This window comes from Triplophysa dalaica, chromosome 12 (assembly GCF_015846415.1).
Source record: "Triplophysa dalaica isolate WHDGS20190420 chromosome 12, ASM1584641v1, whole genome shotgun sequence".
NCBI classification, from domain to species: Eukaryota; Metazoa; Chordata; class Actinopteri; order Cypriniformes; family Nemacheilidae; genus Triplophysa; species Triplophysa dalaica.
This window is the reverse complement of record NC_079553.1, coordinates 10,925,100-10,949,289: the sequence shown is the minus strand read 5'-3', so window position 1 is coordinate 10,949,289 and position 24,190 is coordinate 10,925,100. Positions and strand designations below refer to the sequence as shown.

At 43.4% G+C, this 24,190-nt stretch overlaps 1 protein-coding gene across 1 annotated transcript in view; it reads left to right on the top strand.

Moving 5' to 3' along the window:
- Positions 1–1,334: 1,334 nt before the first annotated feature.
- hdac9b (histone deacetylase 9b) overlaps positions 1,335–24,190 on the top strand; it is a 29,851-nt gene continuing 6,995 nt past the window's right edge. Inside the window, exons 1-6 of the mRNA XM_056763037.1 lie at positions 1,335–1,884; positions 9,388–9,629; positions 14,881–15,031; positions 16,150–16,273; positions 16,534–16,655; positions 22,583–22,714. Of these exons, the coding sequence (XP_056619015.1) occupies positions 1,773–1,884; positions 9,388–9,629; positions 14,881–15,031; positions 16,150–16,273; positions 16,534–16,655; positions 22,583–22,714 (883 nt within the window). The 5' untranslated portion in view covers positions 1,335–1,772. The remainder of the gene's footprint in view (positions 1,885–9,387; positions 9,630–14,880; positions 15,032–16,149; positions 16,274–16,533; positions 16,656–22,582; positions 22,715–24,190) is intronic.

The window sequence follows — 24,190 nt, the reverse complement described above, 5'->3', positions numbered from 1 at the left end:
TGTCTTTGGACCAGGGGTGGAAACCAGAGTACCTGGAGGAAACCCCCGAGGCACGGGGAGAACATGCAAACGCACGCACGCACGCACGCACGCACGCACGCACGCACGCACACACACACACACACAAGTCGGAAGCGGGAATCGAACCCCCATCCTGGAGGTGTGAGGCGAATGTGCTAACCACTAAGCCACCGTGTCCCCCAAGTTTTGATTTCAAAATACAAAATGAACATGCACAGAAATATATGATGTCAACACAAACTTTTATTCGGGATGCCATTAATCGTTTGAGAGCCCTATTTTCTAAACTGTCTCTCACTGACATAAGAGAAAATAAAATGGAAATATAACATCTCACATTAGAGCAGTGCGGCTGTAGCAGGGACTAGTGAGAGTTTTAAATAAAGTTTGACCCTCACACAGATGGCTGTGGTGCGCTCTGAGCTCCAAATTCATCTTAAACACACTTGGCCAGCTGGGAAATCCCTACTGAAGAGCAAAACTGGCCTCAATATACAACCTGCCTGCTCCACAAATGACCACACATGTGCAAACACAAGCAAATCAAGCCTAGACGTACTGTAGCGTGTACAAATGTTTACATTAGAAGAGCAAGCATGTGTTCTCTAGGGAACTGTACCTGCTCTAACTGTATAGAGCGATGAGATGACACATATAGTACATACTACTTATGAACCGAATGCCATGTTGTGAAATGATGTCCTTGTTATGCCTCCAACACGATGTGCCATGCATAGTTTTGAATTCTAGATCTGAATTGCAGATTTCACACAGACCAAGAAATGGTGCATTCGACTTTGTACATGCTCTGCACACTAAGCACACAAACCCTGCTCTGCAGCACGGCTCCCAGCAACATGTTGAGCAAAATGTATGCAGAAAATATTTATATCTCCTGAAAAAAACTGATTGTGTGTATTTTTCATACAGGTCAAATGAGAGAAAATGGAAGGGTGGAATGAGACAGTTCAAAAAGAGCGAGAGAACAGATAAACAGAGATAAAGAACGACAGCGCACTAAAACGAAAGAGAGAGAGAGAGATAGACACACAGAGACGTGCCTTCTGGCTGTAGATGAGGGCCACAGCTGTGTTTGGTGTGGTATTTTTAAACGCATCTATGCTGCTCCAATCCCAGCACCGCGCCTGACCTATTTTTAGCCTGAGCCGGCCATTGTTCTATTTCTGTCACCTGTGGGCCAAGCTCTTGTTGATTCACATGCAAATCAGCCTCCTCCTCTGCAGCAAGAAACCTGACGGGAAAAGACAAGGAGAGAAAGACGTGAGCAGGAGGTGAACTCAACTCCTTGGCCACAGAGAAGATCTCAGCCACCCCGGAGTGGAAAAGAAACCTGTTTGAGAACGGCAAATCTGACATATTGGAGAGAAAAATAACAAGCAGTTTTGTCAGGACAAGAGGAACGAGAGAGTGAGAGACTCTCCCGCTGATTCTCAGAAGCACTTAGGTGTCGACTGGAGGAGAAGAGCGGAGAGGAGCGGAGAAGAGGAGGAGTGAAGCTGTGAAGCTTTTAGCGTTAGTGAGGGAGCGCGCTGTCACTGCGAGTGTCGCTTGAGGAGGAGGAGGCAGAGGCGAACACTCCTGGTCTCTTGAGAGAGAGAGAGAGAGAGAGAGAGAGAGACTAAGAGAGATACTGAGAGAGAGACACACATACAGTGTGAAGGAGGGAACAAGCTGACAGCAATACAGGAAGAGCAGGGCTGGCAGACGATGTGCTGCTAACTGAAGCACTCATGCTCCAGACCATTTACGAGGCTGAATCCTTTTTCTCCACAGACAGCATCGGCAAACACCGGCTGCCTCGGACCCCCAACGACTCCGACATGCACAACGTCAACAACTCAGGTAACTTTTAATATGTACACGTCTTTATTCCTGTTGCTAAAAATGATGACATCTTAAACTTGCAACAACATTAGCGGCCGTTCATGCACAAAAGTGCATGTGCTGCTAAGGGAGGCATGTAAGACGTAAAGTGTCTGAACTGCATGTTTGTGTCGTGGATGCTCCCTCCTCACACCTGAGGAAAGTTCTGAGGAGGGCAGCGCTCCACAGACGTCTTTTAGCAGGGTTAACGCTAAATCACTAAACTAACAAAGGGGCGGTTTGATGTCCGTGCAATTATCCCGTCAGACGTCATTCTGGCAACGATGGCAAGCGGCAGGGAAGAGTAGATTAAAGGATGTAAAAACAGAACTTAGACTCTTGCGTCTACAGGATGTTGCATGAGTTTAGCCTTTAATTCAAGGAGAGGAAACTTGCTGACAGAAATATGTTGTCAAGATGAAAGGCACGTTACTTTCGGTACATGCCAAAGACAATGAAAAGGTCTATTTGCGACGTGATGCTGTTTGCGAAGGGTCTGACATCACAATGTGTTTGCTTTACTGTATGAATTCGGAGCGTGACTCATTTCTGTTCTTTGCTGTTGTTTTTGACTCGTGGTCGGGTGCTGTCACAACCTCTGTCCGGTTTTGCTAGAATGTGGGGTTTTCTGGGATTTTTTTTAGGGGTGAGGAGGGAAGGGAAAAGGAAGTGCATGTATAATAAGAGGACAGATGGAGCTATTTCGGTTCCTGAAAGAAGGGTGGAGAAGATTGCTTCACCTCTGAGTTTTCTTTATTGCATTAAAATGCCTTATCATTGCCGAACCGCGCAAGATCGCCTAGTTAGATTTCAGCTTCGTTGCAACATAACTGAAAGTTTGCTCATTTATCATCTACTCCATCACACATCAGCACGCAGACACACACACATGCACAAACACACTAACCACACACAAGCATAATGCAATCATGTGTTTCTAAACATAGTTCAAGCCCTGATTTGTAAATCTGCAAAGAGGTGCATTACGCACAGACATGGTAAATATTGAGCTGTCTCCTTCAATAAGGCTCAGCAGACTGGATCAACCTGTTGCAGGGCCAAGTTCAACCATCCTGGGCAGTAGGGCACCCCGTTCAGCACAAAATATCAGACGGTGAACATGAAACTCCTCCGTTCTGATACTGAGTGATCGGGCTAATGCTCATCTGACTAGTGAAAGCCTCATACAGGCATGTGTGGCATTATACGTGTGAGGTTCAACAACAGCCATATGAGAAAGGCAGGCCTGTTGCTTGCTCTGTGGGTCAGTTATTCTTAGTATGTTATTTTCAGCTTATAGCATTAGCGTGCTAAGATTAGCCGCCGTAGTGCGCTGCTATCATACCATCCTCACACATTCTTAATATAACCACAGTGGAACAGTTATTAACAGAGTTTTGTCACTTACATCTGCGGTCTGGTACATCTGTTGTTGTTGATGGTTGTTTGTTAAAAAGTTTCTTCATTTGAATTGTATTTTCGTCATTTTTCTTGACGCAGGTAAATCTGCTGAAGAGATTTAATTTATTTTAAATTTATCTTGGAACATTAACTGTGATATTTTGACCTTGTGATCAAAAACATAACAGTTAATGTGTTAACATGAGGCAAATAGGTCAGGTTACGTTTTAATTAAGGGTGTAGACTTAATCTGTTACTTATGTCAGTGAGCTCAGGGAATCGGTTCTTTGGTTCAAAGCAAATCTTGAGAACCTGCTGCCATCTGAAGATGTTTGTGGCGTGCTGTTTTGCAGCGACTGCGAGTTTAAAGCCATAACAAACATTATAATTTTTTTAATCATTTTGATAACTAGAATTCTAGAATAAGTCATATAAGAGAACAAGCCAGTTGTTGAATGAACAAGCGAACAGGTGTTCAAATTAATTGTGCTAGTCAGTTTGTCGCCTTACTTAAATGATGAATTTATCACTTCGGTCTCATCTACTTGCATTTTTTGGTAAAAAATAAATGTTTTTTCATCCACCGTATTTCACAGAATGACAGAGCGCCCTATGGCAGTGGATAGCATGTCATTATAAACTAAAGAAAAGTTAAGCTTTTGTCGGGCTGACATTTTGCTGCATTCCTTATCATAATGAGTCGAACATCTCTCTGATGCTCAATATCTGGGTTGTGAATGTACTTGTTAAATGTGATTCTGGTCAGTGAGAACGTTGCTTAGATTTTAGAATTTGTAATGATAATTCTGCTTGATTTAGAGTAGTGATATAATGTATGTACTGTATATGCTGTATATCGTTTAAATATTTAGGCAATTCCATGCAAATGTCAACTTTAAGATGAAAAAAGCATGTCTTATCAAAGGTTTTCATCATAATGATCAGATATGCCAATTTCTGTGTTTTTAAAGCATAGTTTTCCATAAGCAAAAAAAATTCCTCATAAATGGGCAAATGAAAACTAAAATAAAAGAACTATTTTGTGGTCTTTGAAGAGCCAACCCTTCTCCATTTGTTGTTTCTGATTTTCCTCCTTTCTGAAGTATGTTGTCTCTCAAAAACATGCATCCTTTTTTGTCACATCCATAACGCTGACAATTTTCCCTTTTTAAAGTAGAGTTTACTTTTTTTTTTTGCTGAAAAATGCCCTTTTAACTCCTATCCATAGTTTCAATAGGTTTTCCAATCAAAGCTCTACCAAATAAAGTTGTTAAGAAATGTATTTAGTAATCTACTATTAATTGACACGAATTCTCACATTGCACATTACAATAACACTCCTGAAATCTATTTGCAGCTTATCTGATTAACAGAAGCTGGCTCTTCAGTGATACGCGTGTGTGTGTGTGTTATGATGTGGATTCCCCTGCCTTGTTTCTGCTGTGAGGAATAAGCTGCTACTTAAAAATACAGCAGCGTTTCCTGCTTTAGACACGCCTGCAGCCCAGAATAACATCAGCCGTAATGAGCACTCACTCACCGCAGCATATGCAGGCAAAAAAAATCCCCCCAACATAAAAACTCAGACTGACAATAGAGGTTAAAAAATAGAATTCAATTTAAATATGCCCGAGGCTTATTTAGGGCTACCTGATTATTTTGTGGCTTGTTATCTGTATGGTGTATATATGATGTGTAAAAGCCACCATTGAAAGGTTAATACATGCAGCATTTAAAAAAGCGAGATAAAATATTAAGATATTTCTATAGTTTCTATAGTATAGTTTTTTTAGCAGGACATTTAAATGTCATGCAAACTGTAATTAGGTGTAGTTATTTATGCACAGTTGTTTGATTGTGAGTGACATACTGTACAGCTCACTTTAAGGTGTCATATGTTCCGAATACGTGTTTTTTTTGTCTTTGGTGTGATATAAGTTGCCCATGATTAGACATGCAAAATTGCTAAAATTAAAGTTTCAGAACAAAACATGCATTCTATCTATGAGCGAATGCTCACCAAGACCTGCCTGAAACGCCTCGTGTAACCAAACCCCACAAATCTACGTCAGTTCGTGGTATGATTTGACTAAGACCGCACAAATATATACGCAAATAAGGTGGGTGTACCTGTCAGTACAATTGCTTTTGAACCTGATGTTCCAAATATGGTAAGAGGCTTTACATTTCCGTCACACGCTTGCAGTATTCGACCAATCACTACGCACTGGTTAGCTGGCCAATCATAGCACACCTTGCTTTTAAGAGCGATGAGCTTTGTAGTAAAACTGCGAGTTTCAGAGAGGCGGGGCAAAGACGAGATACAAACATGCACGGTATGTGGAAATTACAGCGTTTTTGAACTTTAATCGTGTATACACATTGCATTACATCTAAAACAAACAAAAATATTCATTTCAGCCATATCATATCACCCCTTTAATACAATGTTTTACAAAGGTATCTGAAACATGCACATTTCAGGTGAACTAACAATGAAAACACACTTTACAAAAAAAAAAAATTCTATCAAATTAAGACTAAAATAGATCCAAATAAAGAGGGTTAATTAAGAGTTTGTTTTAGTAGCTTTTCACTTAGCAGTGTGTGGGAGGTTTGCTTTTGTGGCTGTACCCAGCGCTATAAAGTCACCGCTTTGATCATTTCTGTAATCAGTGTTAATGAGAAACATCAGTACGCGTGGTCCGTGGCTCAAGGGATTATGGGAAATGTAGTAAAGCCAATGAGTCACCACATCCCCTGAGGCCGGCCCTGTGGAGAAAGGGAACCATTTGGACACAGGGCAGGACGCTTGTCATCCCATGGTGCTAAGAATAAAGCAGAGCGCTTTCGGTCATCTTGCGTTCACTGCTTCACAGCGCCACATCTGCACCACAATTCTTAGCATTTCCCAGCATGCCGCTCAGCCAAGGGTCTAACCGATCAGAGGAACAACATAAACAGAAAGATAACAGAAGTTACGTAACCGTTAGTCTGCGTGAAACTGTTATAAAAGCGCAGTGGTGGAGGTTAGGGGGGCAAGCAGCCTAATAGCTTTCATAAATTTGTCAGGGTGCTCTTACTTTTGCCCGAGTTAAAATTACCAGATGGCTCAACACGTTTGACAGTCTTTCACACATACCCTATATTAAGAGCGTGCTCAGAAAAGCGGTTATATTTAGCCCTGTTACTGCTGGTTTGAGATTCTCTTTTTCAGTTCAGCTGGCGTTTGTATTACATCAACAGCTCATCTTGGCTTCATTACTCGTAATGTTCTGATGGAGGCTCGGAGCCAAAACACGAGGTGCAAGCGCGTTTCTTCTAGTAACATAGATTTAGTGACAGATGGTCAGGTGATGCCAAAATGGACCGCATCCCGCTGCACTCTCAACAAGTGGCTTGTTAACGTAATTAAAAGCGAGTGATGAAAAGTCAACAGCATCTCGAGGGATCCAACATGTTGCTCTGTTACCTCAACAATGGGCTGTGAAAGCACAACGCAGCGAATCTATTTGTTTAAAGAGGTCAATCGATTGACAAGCGATGACGTCCGAGCTTCCATTTCCAGCGTTGTGTTTTGTGTCACGATGTCATCCCGTTGTCTGGAACAGGGTTAACGTGTGGAAATGTGCCAGTGGCTTTAACCTGGTCGGTCTTAATCTCCGACTGCTACCAGATGAGCGGGGAGGTCTAAGCGACTTGACCTGAAGTTTCTTCGCAGAGAGCTCGGCTGCTTGGTCGGATCAAAGTGTATCTTTTTAATGATGGCGGCAGGGAGGGGTGCATGAAGGAAACATAAGACAAATGAGACAAGTGCTCCAAGCCAGCAGGTGTTTCTGGGGCTATTTTTAGCTCCATTAGGGCAGAGAGCCCAACGCCTGTGACTCATTGTTGAAGCTCATTGGCTGACTCCACAAGTACTGTAAGAACACAGGCTGCTCTTTGTAAAGTGCTCTTTCAAGTCTGAATTAATATTCCCCAGGATGCTTAGGGTCATCTCTTTGGCTCACTGCAGCGTGCCGCTCAAGTAGCTTTGGACCCGGCTCCCTTCCCAGAATTAGAACCCAAGGTGAATTTTTGCTAAACTCCAAGAGGTTGATTGCTTCAACCTGAACCGGAGCTGACAGGCATAGCTGGTGTGTACAAGTGAGCGCTGACACAAGCAGAGTGCGTGTATCTGTGTTTGTGGTGTGTGTGTGTGTTGCAGACTTATATAAGGGATGATATAATATCCATGGGTGCACACAGGGAGGAGACGCCACACAGCTCAGAATCTGCAGGAAGAGGAGTCATTATAATGTCGCAAGCGTTGCCATGGCAGCCAGTTTGGGTGGTGGATTGGGTGTGGGTTTTGTCATAGCCTGAGATTGCACCACTTGCTTTTATGATTCTATTTTTAATCATCAGTTGCGCACGCAGACATTTTTGATGATGGTGAAGCACATTACGTTCAAGCGAACAGGCGCAGAAAAGCTTCACCATTAATGTGTAAATTGCCGCTTGTGTCGCATTAAGTGCCTTGCTATGGCAACTCATTACGGGAATTTGTGGGCTAAGGAGACACTACTTGATGGATAGGATTCATGGTTTGAAGGTTTTGCCTCTGTGTTTGTATATATGTAAACATGCGATTTTGGATATGTAATTAAACAGGAGTTTTTTTAGGGACCTATGTCTATCTATCTATCTATCTATCTATCTATCTATCTATCTATCTATCTATCTATCCATCTATCCATCTATCCATCTATCCATCTATCTATCTATCTATTCATCTATCCATCTCTATCCATCTATCAATCTATAGCACCTATTGTATTATTACCCCTGTATGACATATCGCTTATTGCTCCCTGAAGTCGCTTGGGATAAAAGAGTCTGCTTACTGACTAAATGTAAACTTTAGCTTTACAGTAAAGTTTCTCAGACGATTGCATTACCTGGAACCATCAGAAAATCAATATTCTCAGATATTGATTTTGTGCAGTTTATCATCCATTACGGTTATGTACTGAAAGCGGTTATGATAAATTAGTCAACTAATTCATCACGGGAACCAAAATGGAAAAAAACCTTCCAGATATTTTCTTACATGGGGGTTCCTTTTGTTACATCATCCTCAATTGTGCAAGAACCGGCGTGTGAGTGCTTTTCCTCAACGTGAAACCCAAGAATTATTGAGCCATAAGTACTGTATATCCTGTCAGTCACTCTGTATGCAGTTATAGGGAACTAACCGCCAGGCTGGCAGGCTTGTATCATACAGAGAGCAACAGAAATCAACAACTGTAGAAACAATTCTGTTCTTCCATACACCGTCATTTATCTTGTTTGCAAACAATGACACTTTACAATCCCCTCTTCTCCATGTCTTATCATTTTTTGGCTAAGCAGAAGTGTGTCCCCGTCTGTTATGATGAACATCTCCACCATAAGAGGCTGTCCTCCATGCTTGATATTGATTTTCGCTATCTAGTTGGTTATATATAGTTCTCGGGGCCTTTGGGATGCCCTCTGCTTTTTGTACTCAGTGTATTACATGTAATGAAAAACAGCGTGAAGAATACATGAGCAATTTTCCATCATGATGAAGTTGTGATGCTGTGGGGAATAAGAGGAGCACAAACATCTCGACTTTCTGGGAAATGGACTGCCGCACTGCGGTCTCCATGCAAACCGGAGGGGTCAGTGGAACCCATTGGACCAAACAAGCAATAACCTTCGGAGGGGAGGACTTGTCAGGAGATTCTGACACACAGTAGATACACAGCAATATAGTTTTTGTTGTATCTCTATATATGAGAAGCACAGAGGCTCCTGTGGGGCTACATTCAGAAAGTTTTGATGACTTTGAAGTGTACTTGCTGAGGTTTACTTAGTACGGTATGAAAAGGGAAATCAGGACATTTTTGTGCTTTATTATTCGCACCAAGTGTTTTTTTCTTTCCAAAGCAACTCAGCCTACATATGGGTATATAGACTACAGTTATGTGACTAATATATTCAAATATCTGTAAATGATTAACCATAAACATATAAGAGACGTTAATAATAAATCTTTGTATTCGTCTTCTTTCTCAGTGGACGTTAAGCCAGAGGTTCCCTTGGCTCTTGATCCGGGCTCCCCGTTGGACCTGCGTACGGATGTCAGGATGCAGTGTTCCGCTTCAGAGCCCGGCGTGTGGGAAAGACAGCTTCAACAAGAACTGCTCCTAATTCAGAAACAACAGCAAATTCAGAAACAGCTACTCATCAATGAGTTCCAGAAACAGCACGAGAACCTGGTCCGCCAACACCAGGCCCAGATACAAGAGCACCTGAAGGTAAAAACACAGCCCTGCTGACGTAATGATTTAGATACTTCACAACATTACTGTACAGTATCACACATGATGAAAGAGAAAGCAAGAACACTTATCAAATCCACACAGTCCAAATGTGAAACAAGGGCTGTGTCATAAAACCTATTGAGCTGCCTACATTGTATATATTTCTGTAAAAATATTAAAAAAACACCATACGCTGAAATAATTTATACCTGCTGTTTCGTCTTTTTGAAAACAATTTCATTTTACTCCGAGGGAAATAGAGGGACAGTATTTGGAACTCTCGGTTATGTTTCGTTTATCAACATCAACTTGGTCTCAAGATGTTTCTCCTAAAATTGCTTGGCAATAAAATAGATTGTTTCAATACATTGTAGCTAAAAAAAGAATGAAGATTGTATATGTCAAATAATCTTAATTTTGGTTCAATTTAATGAGAAATGTGAGTTTGTATTGAAATCTTATATCAAATTGACTTTGATCTAAAGTCACTTTGTGACATTTAGATCTTTTCTGAAACTCTTAAGATATTTGAGAGATTTCTGGATTTCTTTTTCCTCTGAGAACTATCTGAGATGAAGGAGACTTAAAGGGAACTCCATCTTTTATCAATTACTGACCCTCTTGTCATTTTGTCATGAATACTCATGGTTAGAACCCAATTGCAGGCAGAGGCAGGAACAAACAAGGAGGTGAAGGGGTTAACAGATTTATTTAACAAATAACAAGACTAACCAAACAGGTAAAACAAAACCCACGTGGGGGAAAAAACAGGACAGGTATATATATAACTTTATACAACGAACAAGGACACTAACTAACTAAACTGATAAAACAAACACTTGATACAAAACACTAACACTGACTAAACTACACTTACTTTGACACGGAACAGGAACAGGAAACAGGAACAGCAAATAGCAAATAGCATACGTACAAGCACAAGCAAACGCAATGAACCGCACAAGACAATGAAACAAGAGGACTCTTAAAGGGAGACAATGACAGGATAATTAATAGGGGACAGGTGACACAGATGAAACACTAAGGGGAAGCTAATGACACGAAATGGCGGGAAACACAGACGAGACTCGGGGAGAGTATGGAAGCCCAAAAGGTCCAAAATCTCTCTCCCCACATGAAACAGGGAATTCTGCTCTGGTTCTGCCTCAAGACCAAGAATTAGCCAGACAAGATAGGCAGAACCGTGACAGAACCCCCGCCTTAAGGAGCGACATCCTGACGCTCCTCAAGGAGACTCACAGGACAAGACAGACTGAGACATAGACAAGACTAAACAAAACATGGAAAACAAAATCAGTGGCAGACAGGCAAGAATCAATAGGGGATTAGGATGACTTAATAAAAATAACAAACAAGGGAGGGGGGGTGGGGGCAAACAAGAAGACATGGGAAGTCCAAAAGGGGGAGGGCTGGGTGGGAAAGTTCCAGCCCTTGGGGACGCGCCAGGGCGCGGAGCCCCAGGAGGCTTGACAGGGGTAGTCCTGGGGGGAACCGTCCTAGTCCCCTGCAGGACTGGAGGGCTGGACCACGGCTGGAATGCCGGGCTGGACCAGGGTCTGAAGATCAACCTGACAGGACTTGACGGCGGCTGGGCAGCCGGACTTGACGGCGGCTGGGCAGCCGGACTTGACGGCGGCTGGGCAGCCGGACTTGACGGCGGCTGGGCAGCCGGACTTGACGGCGGCTGGGCAGCCGGACTTGACGGCGGCTGGGCAGCCGGACTTGACGGCGGCTGGGCAGCCGGACTTGACGGCGGCTGGGCAGCCGGACTTGACGGCGGCTGGGCAGCCGGACTTGACGGCGGCTGGGCAGCCGGACTTGACGGCGGCTGGGCAGCCGGACTTGACGGCGGCTGGGCAGCCGGACTTGACGGCGGCTGGGCAGCCGGACTTGACGGCGGCTGGGCAGCCGGACTTGACGGCGGCTGGGCAGCCGGACTTGACGGCGGCTGGGCAGCCGGACTTGACGGCGGCTGGGCAGCCGGACTTGACGGCGGCTGGGCAGCCGGACTTGACGGCGGCTGGGCAGCCGGACTTGACGGCGGCTGGGCAGCCGGACTTGACGGCGGCTGGGCAGCCGGACTTGACGGCGGCTGGGCAGCCGGACTTGACGGCGGCTGGGCAGCCGGACTTGACGGCGGCTGGGCAGCCGGACTTGACGGCGGCTGGGCAGCCGGACTTGACGGCGGCTGGGCAGCGCTCTCTGACGGCGGCTGGGCAGCGCTCTCTGACGGCGGCTGGGCAGCGCTCTCTGACGGCGGCTGGGCAGCGCTCTCTGACGGCGGCTGGGCAGCGCTCTCTGACGGCGGCTGGGCAGCGCTCTCTGACGGCGGCTGGGCAGCGCTCTCTGACGGCGGCTGGGCAGCGCTCTCTGACGGCGGCTGGGCAGCGCTCTCTGACGGCGGCTGGGCAGCGCTCTCTGACGGCGGCTGGGCAGCGCTCTCTGACGGCGGCTGGGCAGCGCTCTCTGACGGCGGCTGGGCAGCGCTCTCTGACGGCGGCTGGGCAGCGCTCTCTGACGGCGGCTGGGCAGCGCTCTCTGACGGCGGCTGGGCAGCGCTCTCTGACGGCGGCTGGGCAGCGCTCTCTGACGGCGGCTGGGCAGCGCTCTCTGACGGCGGCTGGGCAGCGCTCTCTGACGGCGGCTGGGCAGCGCTCTCTGACGGCGGCTGGGCAGCGCTCTCTGACGGCGGCTGGGCAGCGCTCTCTGACGGCGGCTGGGCAGCGCTCTCTGACGGCGGCTGGGCAGCGCTCTCTGACGGCGGGCTTGGTCCCGGCTCCTGGAACGGGCTTGGTCCCGGCTCCTGGAACGGGCTTGGTCCCGGCTCCTGGAACGGGCTTGGTCCCGGCTCCTGGAACGGGCTTGGTCCCGGCTCCTGGAACGGGCTTGGTCCCGGCTCCTGGAACGGGCTTGGTCCCGGCTCCTGGAACGGGCTTGGTCCCGGCTCCTGGAACGGGCTTGGTTCCGGCTCCTGGAACGGGCTTGGTCCCGGCTCCTGGAACGGGCTTGGTTCCGGCTCCTGGAACGGGCTTGGTTCCGGCTCCTGGAACGGGCTTGGTTCCGGCTCCTGGAACGGGCTTGGTTCCGGCTCCTGGAACGGGCTTGGTTCCGGCTCCTGGAACGGGCTTGGTTCCGGCTCCTGGAACGGGCTTGGTTCCGGCTCCTGGAAGGAATCCGCGGCCGGAACGGCCGCTCGGGCAGTCGCCTCCCCACGGCGCCCCCCCAAAAAATATTTGGGACTGGATAGCACCGGACTGGGTAGCACCGGACTGGGTAGCACCGGACTGGGTAGCACCGGACTGGGTAGCACCGGACTGGGTAGCACCGGACTGGGTAGCACCGGACTGGGTAGCACCGGACTGGGTAGCACCGGACTGGGTAGCACCGGACTGGGTAGCACCGGACTGGGTAGCACCGGACTGGGTAGCACCGGACTGGGTAGCACCGGACTGGGTAGCACCGGACTGGGTAGCACCGGACTGGGTAGCACCGGACTGGGTAGCTCCGGACTGGGTAGCTCCGGACTGGGTAGCTCCGGACTGGGTAGCTCCGGACTGGGTAGCTCCGGACTGGGTAGCTCCGGACTGGGTAGCTCCGGACTGGGTAGCTCCGGACTGGGTAGCTCCGGACTGGGTAGCTCCGGACTGGGTAGCTCCGGACTGGGTAGCTCCGGACTGGGTAGCTCCGGACTGGGTAGCTCCGGACTGGGTAGCTCCGGACTGGGTAGCTCCGGACTGGGTAGCTCCGGACTGGGTAGCTCCGGACTGGGTAGCTCCGGACTGGATGGCTCCGGACTGGGCAGTTTCGGACTGGGTAGTTTCTTTCTCCTCCGCCGGCCAGTGGGACTGGCCGACGGTAGAGTGACCGCAGGAGGTGCTGCGGATGAGGGTGCCGAGCTCCCCAGGGTAAGGGCGGCCAGGGCGCGGTCCTCCGGGACGGTAGCCACGGGGGTGGACACCCAGTCTGGCACTAATGGCCAGGGATCATCCCGGTTGACCACATACCTGATCATGTCGCCCATCCACAGGGAGCTCAACATCCTCATCTCAGACCGCCGGAGAGGCTCGGTGAGGCAGCAGTTAAAAATAACCTTGAGCTCTGCCTCACCGAACTCAGTCTCCCTAGCTGCAGCCAGGAACTCCCGAGCGAACTGCCTGATCCCGCGATCCCCCTGCTTAAAACCCAACAGGAGTCGGGCCTGGTGGGACCGCAAGGAATCGTCCGCGGTTGCCTGCTGGGTTCTGTTGTGGCGGTTCATTCTGTCATGAATACTCATGGTTAGAACCCAATTGCAGGCAGAGGCAGGAACAAACAAGGAGGTGAAGGGGTTAACAGATTTATTTAACAAATAACAAGACTAACCAAACAGGTAAAACAAAACCCACGTGGGGGAAAAAACAGGACAGGTATATATATAACTTTATACAACGAACAAGGACACTAACTAACTAAACTGATAAAACAAACACTTGATACAAAACACTAACACTGACTAAACTACACTTACTTTGACACGGAACAGGAACAGGAAACAGGAACAGCAAATAGCAAATAGCATACGTACAAGCACAAGCAAACGCAATGAACCGCACAAGACAATGAAACAAGAGGACTCTTAAAGGGAGACAATGACAGGATAATTAATAGGGGACAGGTGACACAGATGAAACACTAAGGGGAAGCTAATGACACGAAATGGCGGGAAACACAGACGAGACTCGGGGAGAGTATGGAAGCCCAAAAGGTCCAAAATCTCTCTCCCCACATGAAACAGGGAATTCTGCTCTGGTTCTGCCTCAAGACCAAGAATTAGCCAGACAAGATAGGCAGAACCGTGACACATTTCAAACATGTATGGCTTTCTTTCTTCTGCAGAACACGAAAGAAACAAATACCTTCAAATACCTGCGGGAGAAAGAAAGTAACACAGATTTGAAATGACAAGAGGTTGAGTAAATGATGACAATTTTCCTTTGAGGCAAACGTTTCCATTTGCTCTTCAATTATTATATTTCATGTCTACGAGGAAAAACATAATAATTAATCTGTGATTTTTCTTTATTAAAAATACAAATCGTTTTTCTTCAAGTGCGTTTAAAACATTTTTAAACTTTCGAACATGCTGTGATTATCACAGGAAAAATGAATTCTAGTTAGGCAGCTCAAGTCAAACTCAATGTTAAGGATTGCGAGCATGTTGAGTATTAAGACGCCTGTCTCTCAGCTCCAGCAGGAGCTACAGGCCATGAAGCACCACCAAGAACAGCTGGAGAAAGAGAGGAAACTAGAGCTACAGAGTCAGGAGAGAGAACTGGAGAGACACCGTCGAGAACAACAGGTCCTGGTCCTACGCAACAGAGAGCGAAGCAGAGAGAGTAAGAGCTTGTCGTCATTCTCACCCACACAACACTCAACAACCTGCCCATTTCTAATGCTATTCAAATGTCACCAGTCAAACAGCTCATGTCTGTACCAGCATTTCAACATTTAGTGAAGTGTTAAGTGATTCAGGATCTGGGCTGATAACCATGAAGTTGTGGGTTCAACTTTTTTATGGGGTGACCAGGCGACTCTAGTGTTGACTGCCCTCTATCAAGCATCACTTTGAAAAAAATCAGCCCACACGGAAAATAGATTTCTAGGAAGTGTGTGCAAATTTCTGCAGAGTTGACAGTCATGATTATCATTGATAGAGTTATGTGCTTAGGCTCCCAATGCATGTTTGTTTAAATATTAGTTGGATTATATTTTTTTACCAATATGAGTATAGAACTTCAGCTGAATTCTGGTTATTCTGCTTATATTTACTATATGACAAAATTACAACATGGAGGGTGAAGCATTCCCTGCTGAAAAAAAAGGTACCCTATAAATAGAACCCTGACTAAAACACAATAGAAAATTCCCAAAATGATTGTAATGGTAATTGAATTGGTTTTAGAGGAAACTATAATGGTGTCTGCTGGTATGTGATGTATTCTATTGGTTGGTGGGTTCATCTGGCAGTTGGGATCCAATAGAGCATCATTAAATCCTATTGAAATAATAAAACACTACAAAAGGGAATTTTGAAATGGTTTTAATGGAAACTATTAGAATTTCTGTAATGATTTCAAATGGGGTTTTTTCAGCAGGTTCCTCAAAAACCATAATTGGTTCTATTAGTTCCTCAGAAATAAGCATTTGAGACAGACCCTTCACATATGCCTCACTTCAGCCGACCAGAAGAGGGAGATATTCCTTCATTTGTGTTAAAGGTTCTCAAATCGTCAGCCCATAGTGTAATAGAGATTTTTCAGCTTTTTAGAAGAGTGTGGGTGAATGTGCTGTGAAGACGGTGTTGTTTGAGTTCAGGCCGGTCCTGCTGCGTCTGGGAGTGTCAGTAAAAGTTTCTCAGGCCTTGAAATGGAGCCAAACTCTATAAACACGTGTATTAAGCCTGTATAGGGTGTGATGCTTATGCTTTGTGTGTGTGCGTCTCCTGGTCTGACAGGTGCGGTGGCCAGCACTGAAGTGAAGCAGAAACTCCAAGATTTTCTGTTGAGTAAATCCACTAAAGATGGTACATCAGCTGGAGCCCCCTTGAAATTGACACAGAGCTCCAGACTGTGGTACACGTAAGTGATGTACCTTACATATCTCAAACCATCTTTATTTTTTTTCAGCTTTACTGTATTTGATAGTAGTATCCTAATAAGTGAATGTACGTATAGCTTCACATTCGTAACCTTCTAAAATTGTAAATATCAGCAGATTTTGGCTAATAATTGGTAATGTGATCCTAAGGTTGTATTATAAGAGCACATGAGACCTGTCAGCTGTATTTATGACTGTGAGGTAAGTTCAGAAGTTCAGTTTGCATCTCCTCTCTGTTCAGGGCCTCCCATCACACCTCTCTGGAGCAAAGTTCACCTCCTTTGGGCGGAGCGTCCTCCTCCTGCAAGGTGTCAATGCCCTCACCGCAAGACTCTCGAGATGACTTCCCTCTGAGGAAGACAGGTAGGCCTCAAACAGTTAAAAAAAAACCTGCCATCTTTTTAACTTTTATTAAATTTACTGTATAATTATTGGTCAAAGTGCAATGCACACATTGCATATAGTAAAACATAATAGAAAAAGAAACTACATTTTACTTGTCGGTATTCTAGCAAACCATAGCTTTACGAAACTTCTAGGGAGGAGTTGTGACTGGAGTCTTTTTCCCAGAATTACAGGATCCCTCGAGAGGTGACACATAAGCTCATACGTGCATTGCTTGAGAGATTGTTTAAGTAAATTCCATTTGGTTCCCTACAGGAGGATTTCCCTAGCTTAGAGCCCGCAATGCTAAGAACCACAAAAAAACGTTGCTAAAAGGTGTATAATTTTCAGGGAATTTAAGAGGCTTTAATTATTTTGAAAATCCTTGACTTTTCACAGAATGCACCACAGGTTTGTTGACTCAGTGCTAGAGGGAGTCTTGTGGGAAGTCAGTATTATTGTGAGTTATGACTCCCACTTGGTCGTCCAGTCATGAGTTCTTGCAAAGGCGAACTGTTCATAACTGCGCTGTTAAGTCACGGAAATGACATTACATTCCTTCCCCTCTGTGTCCCTTTGAATTATGACAGTAAACAATTATACCTGCCTAATTGCTTTAGCATATGGCTTGGCATGTCGTGTATATACACAGTTTAAGGGATCAGACGAGGGAGGTTTAATCCCAAATTGTGTGGACTTTGTTTGCCAAATGTACTGTAAACTAATCTAAGGTAATTATGTAGGTCGTTCAGTTCAAATAGACACATGAAAGAGACGTGTTTATTGTCTTAGCTATTTGAACAGTAACCTCCCAGTTTCAACATCAATTTCTGCTTCGCTCCACTGAAACCAACCAATATCCTGAGAACTGAGAGGAACGGAAGGTTGTGGAATCCAAACAGATCATTGAGAAAGCAATGGGAAAAGAATCTGAGCTATTGCTATTGAGCAAACCTTAACATCTGAAATGCACCGGGTTCATATACTCATATTAAAAAAACGTCCTATCCTAGAGTTTTCAACCCATTCTCATAAAAAACTATAAGAACTACTAAAATGCTAACAATATTAGCGTCCACACCAACGTCTGTTTATTCTAAGATAGAAGGCTGCAGTTTTACATTTTAAAGGTGTGACCTTTTAAAATTACAATAGATTTTGATTGGCTATCAGTTATTTGTGTTTATCAGATATTGTTTATTTATGGCTGATCAGCAAAACCTCACTCTGAAAGTGATCACAATGATATAATTCCACTTATTGTTGTAGTTGGGTAAGGACGCCTTCTGTTTTTAAACTTGATCTTTATAGTTATATTATTATTAAAAGCATCCTTTGTTTGAACCGGTCTTTAAGATCTGTTTTGCATTGTTGTAAATGACATTCTGACTAAAAATCTATACTTGGACTCTAGATCGAGTATCTTTTGGTAATGCAGCCCATGGTTTCCATCATGTAATATTAACAACATAATTGAATTCCAACATATTCTCCAAATGTATATGAGAGATGGACTATTCAAACGAGCCATTTTTTAGAGGAATAAAGCCCATTTCCTATCAATATGCCACAAAAAGCCAAATGCGATAAAACTAGCCATCCTTTATGAGTGTTAATCTCATTCATTGCCTAAACCTTTTAAACGCCATTTCCTGCTTGTCGGATTCCAAGCTCTATATGTGGTCACACCCGTAATGAGATCCCTTCCCCCGCTTCCTGTCCATCTCAATTAGAATCCCCTGAAAGTAAGCAAGCAACAGGAGCGACACAAAGGTGCCGGTTGTTCCACATCCCGGAGTTCATCAGAGATTTTTGATTGGCATATGTCAAGAGGTTAGGTTAGCACCGTGAGGACAATTGACCAGGGCAAGGCTGTTTTGGCAGGCAAAACAATCTCTCTCATGCTGGAGAAACTGACATTTTCTCCAGAGGCAGTTTATTCCCCTTGGTCTTCAAGACCGTATCACCTGCAAAGCCTCGGTGTGGCTTTTGTTTGATCTCATTGTCGTGGAAGAGCCAAGTTGAATGTAAACAAGCTATTTATCCATAAAGCCTGTTTAATTGTCACTTGCTGGACACGTATTGCCAAGTGCAGTACCAAAGTGGATTTCTACGGGCACCTTATTGAAAAGAGGAAAAAACTTTATCTTGACCCACATACCAAACATGTGGAGCAGGTGCAGTTGAGGGAGCTTATGTCTTAAACTGTACATATTTTGGCTGTAGGACCAGACGTGCTCTATCCTGTGTACGGCACAGCATTTCTCACTGGAGACACGTATGGGAAGGAAAAACAAGAAAAATATACTGAGATGCAATGATGAAGTAATCTGCATTGCAAAGGCAATGTTGTTGCATCACATGGTTCCTGTCTCATGGGTAAACAGGTGTATTTTGACTCTTGAGAGAAAAATAAGAGAGAATGCAGGATGTGCACGTTTACAGATGGAACAATTTATTAACCATCAGATTTAAAGAAATCTTTAGATTTGAAGTAAAACGTCATTTCAGTTCTGAGGACCACTTAGATGTGCCCAAAAGTTGTTTTTTAAATGTTTAATTATCTTTGTGAGGACGTTTAAAAATGTGGCTCAGCATACAGCAAATGGTTGAAAAATTCTCAAAAAGTTTCAAAACCTTCAAAACAGAAACTTATATAATTATGAAATAATTATGAAAAGTCTAAAACAAGAAAAAGTAAAATGTTTAGTAAGTAAAATTCAGCATTTTTTCTGTTTTTAATAAAATGACCACATTTGTTACATATATCATGGTACATTAGCTCTTAAACAAGATGCTTTTTAAAGACAGAGGGCAAGACAAACCAAATACTGAAACATTCTAAATTTCATGTTCATTTTTCAATTCAACTTTTCATTTTTTATTCAATTAACATTATAAATATGATCAAATACAATCAAAGTGAATTGTATAAAATTCGATATATATATGTATAAAATGTAAAAATAAAAGTTATGAACTTTTGAAACTCTCGGTACATATGTTGTATTCACACTTGCCAGACTCTAAATCTAATTTAAAAACAAACACTCTGAAACACAACTTCATAAAATGTCGCCGTTAATCTATTCTCAAAGTTGGGTTGTGAGCTGGGTCTATACTACGCAAGCTATGATGACTTTCACCTTGATATTTTAGCGCGGATGTATACCAGCTTAACTGCACTGTACGGGGCGAGAACGAGATTTTTCAACTCGCGTGATTCGCGTCATTCGCGGAAGCAGAAGCCGCCTCATCATCTCATAACCAGGACTTCATTCGCGCCTCATCATCTCATAACCAGGGCTTCATTCGCGCGATTCGCGCAGCAAGTAGGTCTATTGGCTCTTTGCATTAACATATAAATCACTCACGCTTGAGGCGCCATTCGCGTTTGGTCTGAACACAACATAACGTTACTGTGAAATTACCGCATCAAACGTGACGTGCTAACATGGATGCAGCTATGAAGCCGCCGGGTTTGCTTCAGGGAATATTAATTTTTAAGAAGCTTCCCAATAGAAACATCGACAAGACTAAGGTTGTTTACACCTTGTGCAATGCGGAATCGGTTTAAAAAAAACACTTTCTCTCAACAGGTAGTGGTCTAGCTTTAGTTGAAACCAGTAACTTTGTATTGAGATCTAATGTATTATGGCTCCTGTATGACATATCGCTTGTTGCTCCCTCACTCTTTGTAAATCGCTTTGGATAAAAGCGTCTGCTAAATGACTAAATGTAAATGTACTGTAGGAGCTCTTCCAGTCTCAAGTACCACATAAACGGAAATCATCCCTTAGCTAATGCGGAAGTAAACGCAAGTTCATCTTATTGAACATAATTTAATTTTCATCACCAATTATCATAGTAGAACAGCTTTCTCAAGCAGTTTGTGATGCATTTTGGAAACAGGAGATGAGCCCCTGGTCTAATGCGCCACCTGGCTTGAGAAACCCGTTCTCAAAGACTTACTTTTAGTCATTATTTGGGTATCACACATATTCTGAATGCCTTCGGCAGAATTCAAATGAGCCATTTTAATCTAGATTAATCTAGATTAATTTTGAAATTAATCTAGATTAATCTAGATTAAAAAAATGAATCTATGCCCACCACTACAATAAATATAATTCAACAGTGTGTTCCCTCTGTAACTGCTTTCCAGTGTAATAACATGATTGATTTGTTAAGTCTGCACCTCATACATATTCTTGTTTAGCTTGGCTTCTGGTTCCATATACAGTACAGATGTCAGAACCGGGAAAAATCAAGCAGGTGTGAAACTCATTGCTCACGATCACTGCTTTTGACTGAAATTGTGGAGCAGAGCTGCGTGTTCTCCCATCACGTCATGATCGAAGCCTCCCACTGAGCCCACCATCAACCGAGCTTCCACCTCCACAGCTATAGGGTTTTGTTCCCGTGGCGACAGGCTGTAGCACGAAATAAAAATAGAAGGCAATCAGGACAGTGTGGGGTGCAAGGCGGATTGGAGGAGGCTCCCTGCAGTTCGCTCTCAGCCCACTTCGCTAGCGGGATTTACATCCCATTACCGCACTGCTGGATGAGAGCTGACGCTTCTGCCGATGATGTCTGAAATAGCAGCTCTGCCTGTGGTCCATCTCTCTTTCTCTCACTCTCCTTTGAGATTACCACTTACAGCTGTGTCTTCCATGACTCCCGGCTCTCTAACTCGGTCTTCCTGACTGCAACCTGAATGGTCATCTGCTTTGTCAGTATACTGTATTCCAGAACAGGGCTTCCCATCTGAGGGAAGAAATAGGATCCTTTCTGATAGAGTTAAGGATGGCAAAGAAAATAAAAGACACTGAAAAAAGCCATGTATTTTTTTTATTCTTATTGTGAAAAGAAAATGATTTTCACTAAGCAGGGCCTCTTAAAAAAAAATTCATTCAATTTTTATTTTGTTTTTTAGTATTGTTTGTAAAGGAGCAAAATAAAAGGCTTATTTACTGTATTTTCAAGAAGCTATAACGCGTCCCATATTTATTGTTGCAAATTATTTTTTATAAGCTGTGTTTGATTCTGTAGTCGTTTGAATTGAGGACATGTGTGAATTGTGTAGTGTTGGTTAGTGAACGTACTGTCAACGTAAACAAGTCAAGCACCGCTGATCCAGAAATTAAGCAAATAAGCTGCACACTACTGTGGGCTACATGATGGTGTTACTATAGCACAATGGGGAACTGAAGGGCAAATTTAACAGACACAACTCATTATAATGAGACCAGATTTCTGTATTTTTGGCTGCTGCTTGTGATGTGGGTGTTTCCCAAAGGGAGGCACTGAATGTGGGTGGCTGGCTTAGTCGTTCACTTCCCATAAGAGGGTTATTTAGAATCACTTGTACTGTACATTACAGTTAAACAAACAGATGCTGCTCCAGAATTCAGGAACATGTAAATCATTACAAAATACTCCACGAGGTGTGACTGGAAAACAAAGATGTACTGTATATTGTTTTATTCTCTTTCTATTACATTTGTTTTGCAGATGTTTTGCATCTGCATCGGAGGGAGTTAAGCATGTTAACTTCCCTCTAAAATCATCTTCCACCTCAGTATTGTCAGCTTGCGTCCAGGTCAAGTTTGTTTCTTGAGTGTTGCATAGCCTAATTTATTCCAGATGATGAGGAAACTCTGATCTTGAAAACAACCTGTAAATGGCCACAGAGTTTAAAGCATCACGGCAAAAGAATGCTACTCCACAACAGCGTGGATTTGCCTCTCCGTGATAAAAATCATTCATGCCGGCTTAATAACATGCGTTGCTACAAATAGTTTGGCTCAAAAAAATGTTGGACTTAACCTGCCAAAAAGAGGAAACTCGCAGTGGAACTACTTCTAGACTTCGTATTTGATTTACGTGTGTTTTTCTGTCCTCAGTTTCAGAGCCCAACCTGAAGGTGCGCTCCAGGTTAAAGCAAAAGGTTGCGGAGAGGAGGAGCAGCCCGCTGCTCAGGAGGAAAGAGGGGAGCATCATGACACCCTTTAAAAAGAGAGCCCTGGAGCTTATGGGTAGGAGTGCCATCCCATTATGCATGTCATAATTAGACAACACATCCTTGGCGTTAAAAATAAGACTTCCTATTGGCTGTCTGTCCATTGGTAGTTTCTAACAGCACAGTAATCACAGCAGCTGTCCACCGTCTGTGAGGCTCTGAGTGCTGCTGGTATAGTTATGTAACAGCTGCTCTGACAGGTGACATCCAATGAGGTATCCAGTGTGGTTTTTAATGCTTCGCTGGTTGAAGGATTTTTCCATAGAATAAAATTTGCTTGCGGATGTTTATTATGTATCAGTGGAAAGTCTGCTTTACATTAACGTTACAATTATGCATCTGGCAGACTTTATTATCCAAAGCAACTGAAAGTGCATTTAAGCTTACATTTCATCAGTATGTGTATTTACAGGGTTTGAACCCATGACCTTTGCACTGCTAACACAATGCCCAAACAGTTGAGCTATACACGAAAAGTGATAACAGTAGCATTTTTTTCTACGAAAGCAGTGGCAAGATAACTATCCTATACATCTAATTTAACTCAATGTTGTTCAGATAGTTAAGATCCGTATTTTATATTTTTTATTTTCTATTTAACCTTTGACATTTATTTAGTAAGAAGTGGGTAACACTTTCCTTAAAGACTTTATGTATAATGAATTATAAAGGCTTATTAAAGGGTATGATGCACTATAATGGTTCGTAATGTGTGTTGTAATACATTAAATGTTGTTGTAAATAATTAAGAAAACAAATTATATTCCAAAGTTTAACAATGCATTGATAAGTGTTATAATGTGTTAACTGAAGCTACAATTATTCATAATTCTAGGTGTATTAAAAGGCAAAATTAACACATTAAAACTACTTTTATCATGCATTTTACATATATTCTGTAAGTGAAGTGTTACCGAAAAGTGTTTTTACCTCTATCACGTCACACTTTTTTTTTACAAAAAACAAATAGCTCTTTTTTCATAAATACTGCATGATTTAACAGAGTTTAATCTCCATATTTTGTGATTTTTATTTTTTACCATAAATCATTTATATTAGTCACCCTTTATGTTTGTCACTTCGTTTTTCAAAATGTAACCAATAGAAAGTATTAAAAAAGTTCTTGTCAACTTTGACAACACAGATTTTAATCATTTTAAAAGTATTTCAATTTCCTGAAAAACAGCGAATTTCAACATGTGAGTTTTCAGAAAGGAGATTTGTCGGTGAAGATGACACATACTGTATCAATCATATATACTGTCCATGTTACTTGTAATTGGGATAAAGTAAACAACAACTACAGTATAAAGTATTTTACATACATTTTGGCTGTATTGATTAAGCAACAAAACTAATGTAACAAAAACATAAACGCCATACAAGGGTTAATATAACGAAGCTTGATTATGATGCTTCACTTATAGCAGACCATCATATATCAGTCATTATTTACAGCATTAGAGTAGAGATCATCTTCATTCAGTTGTTT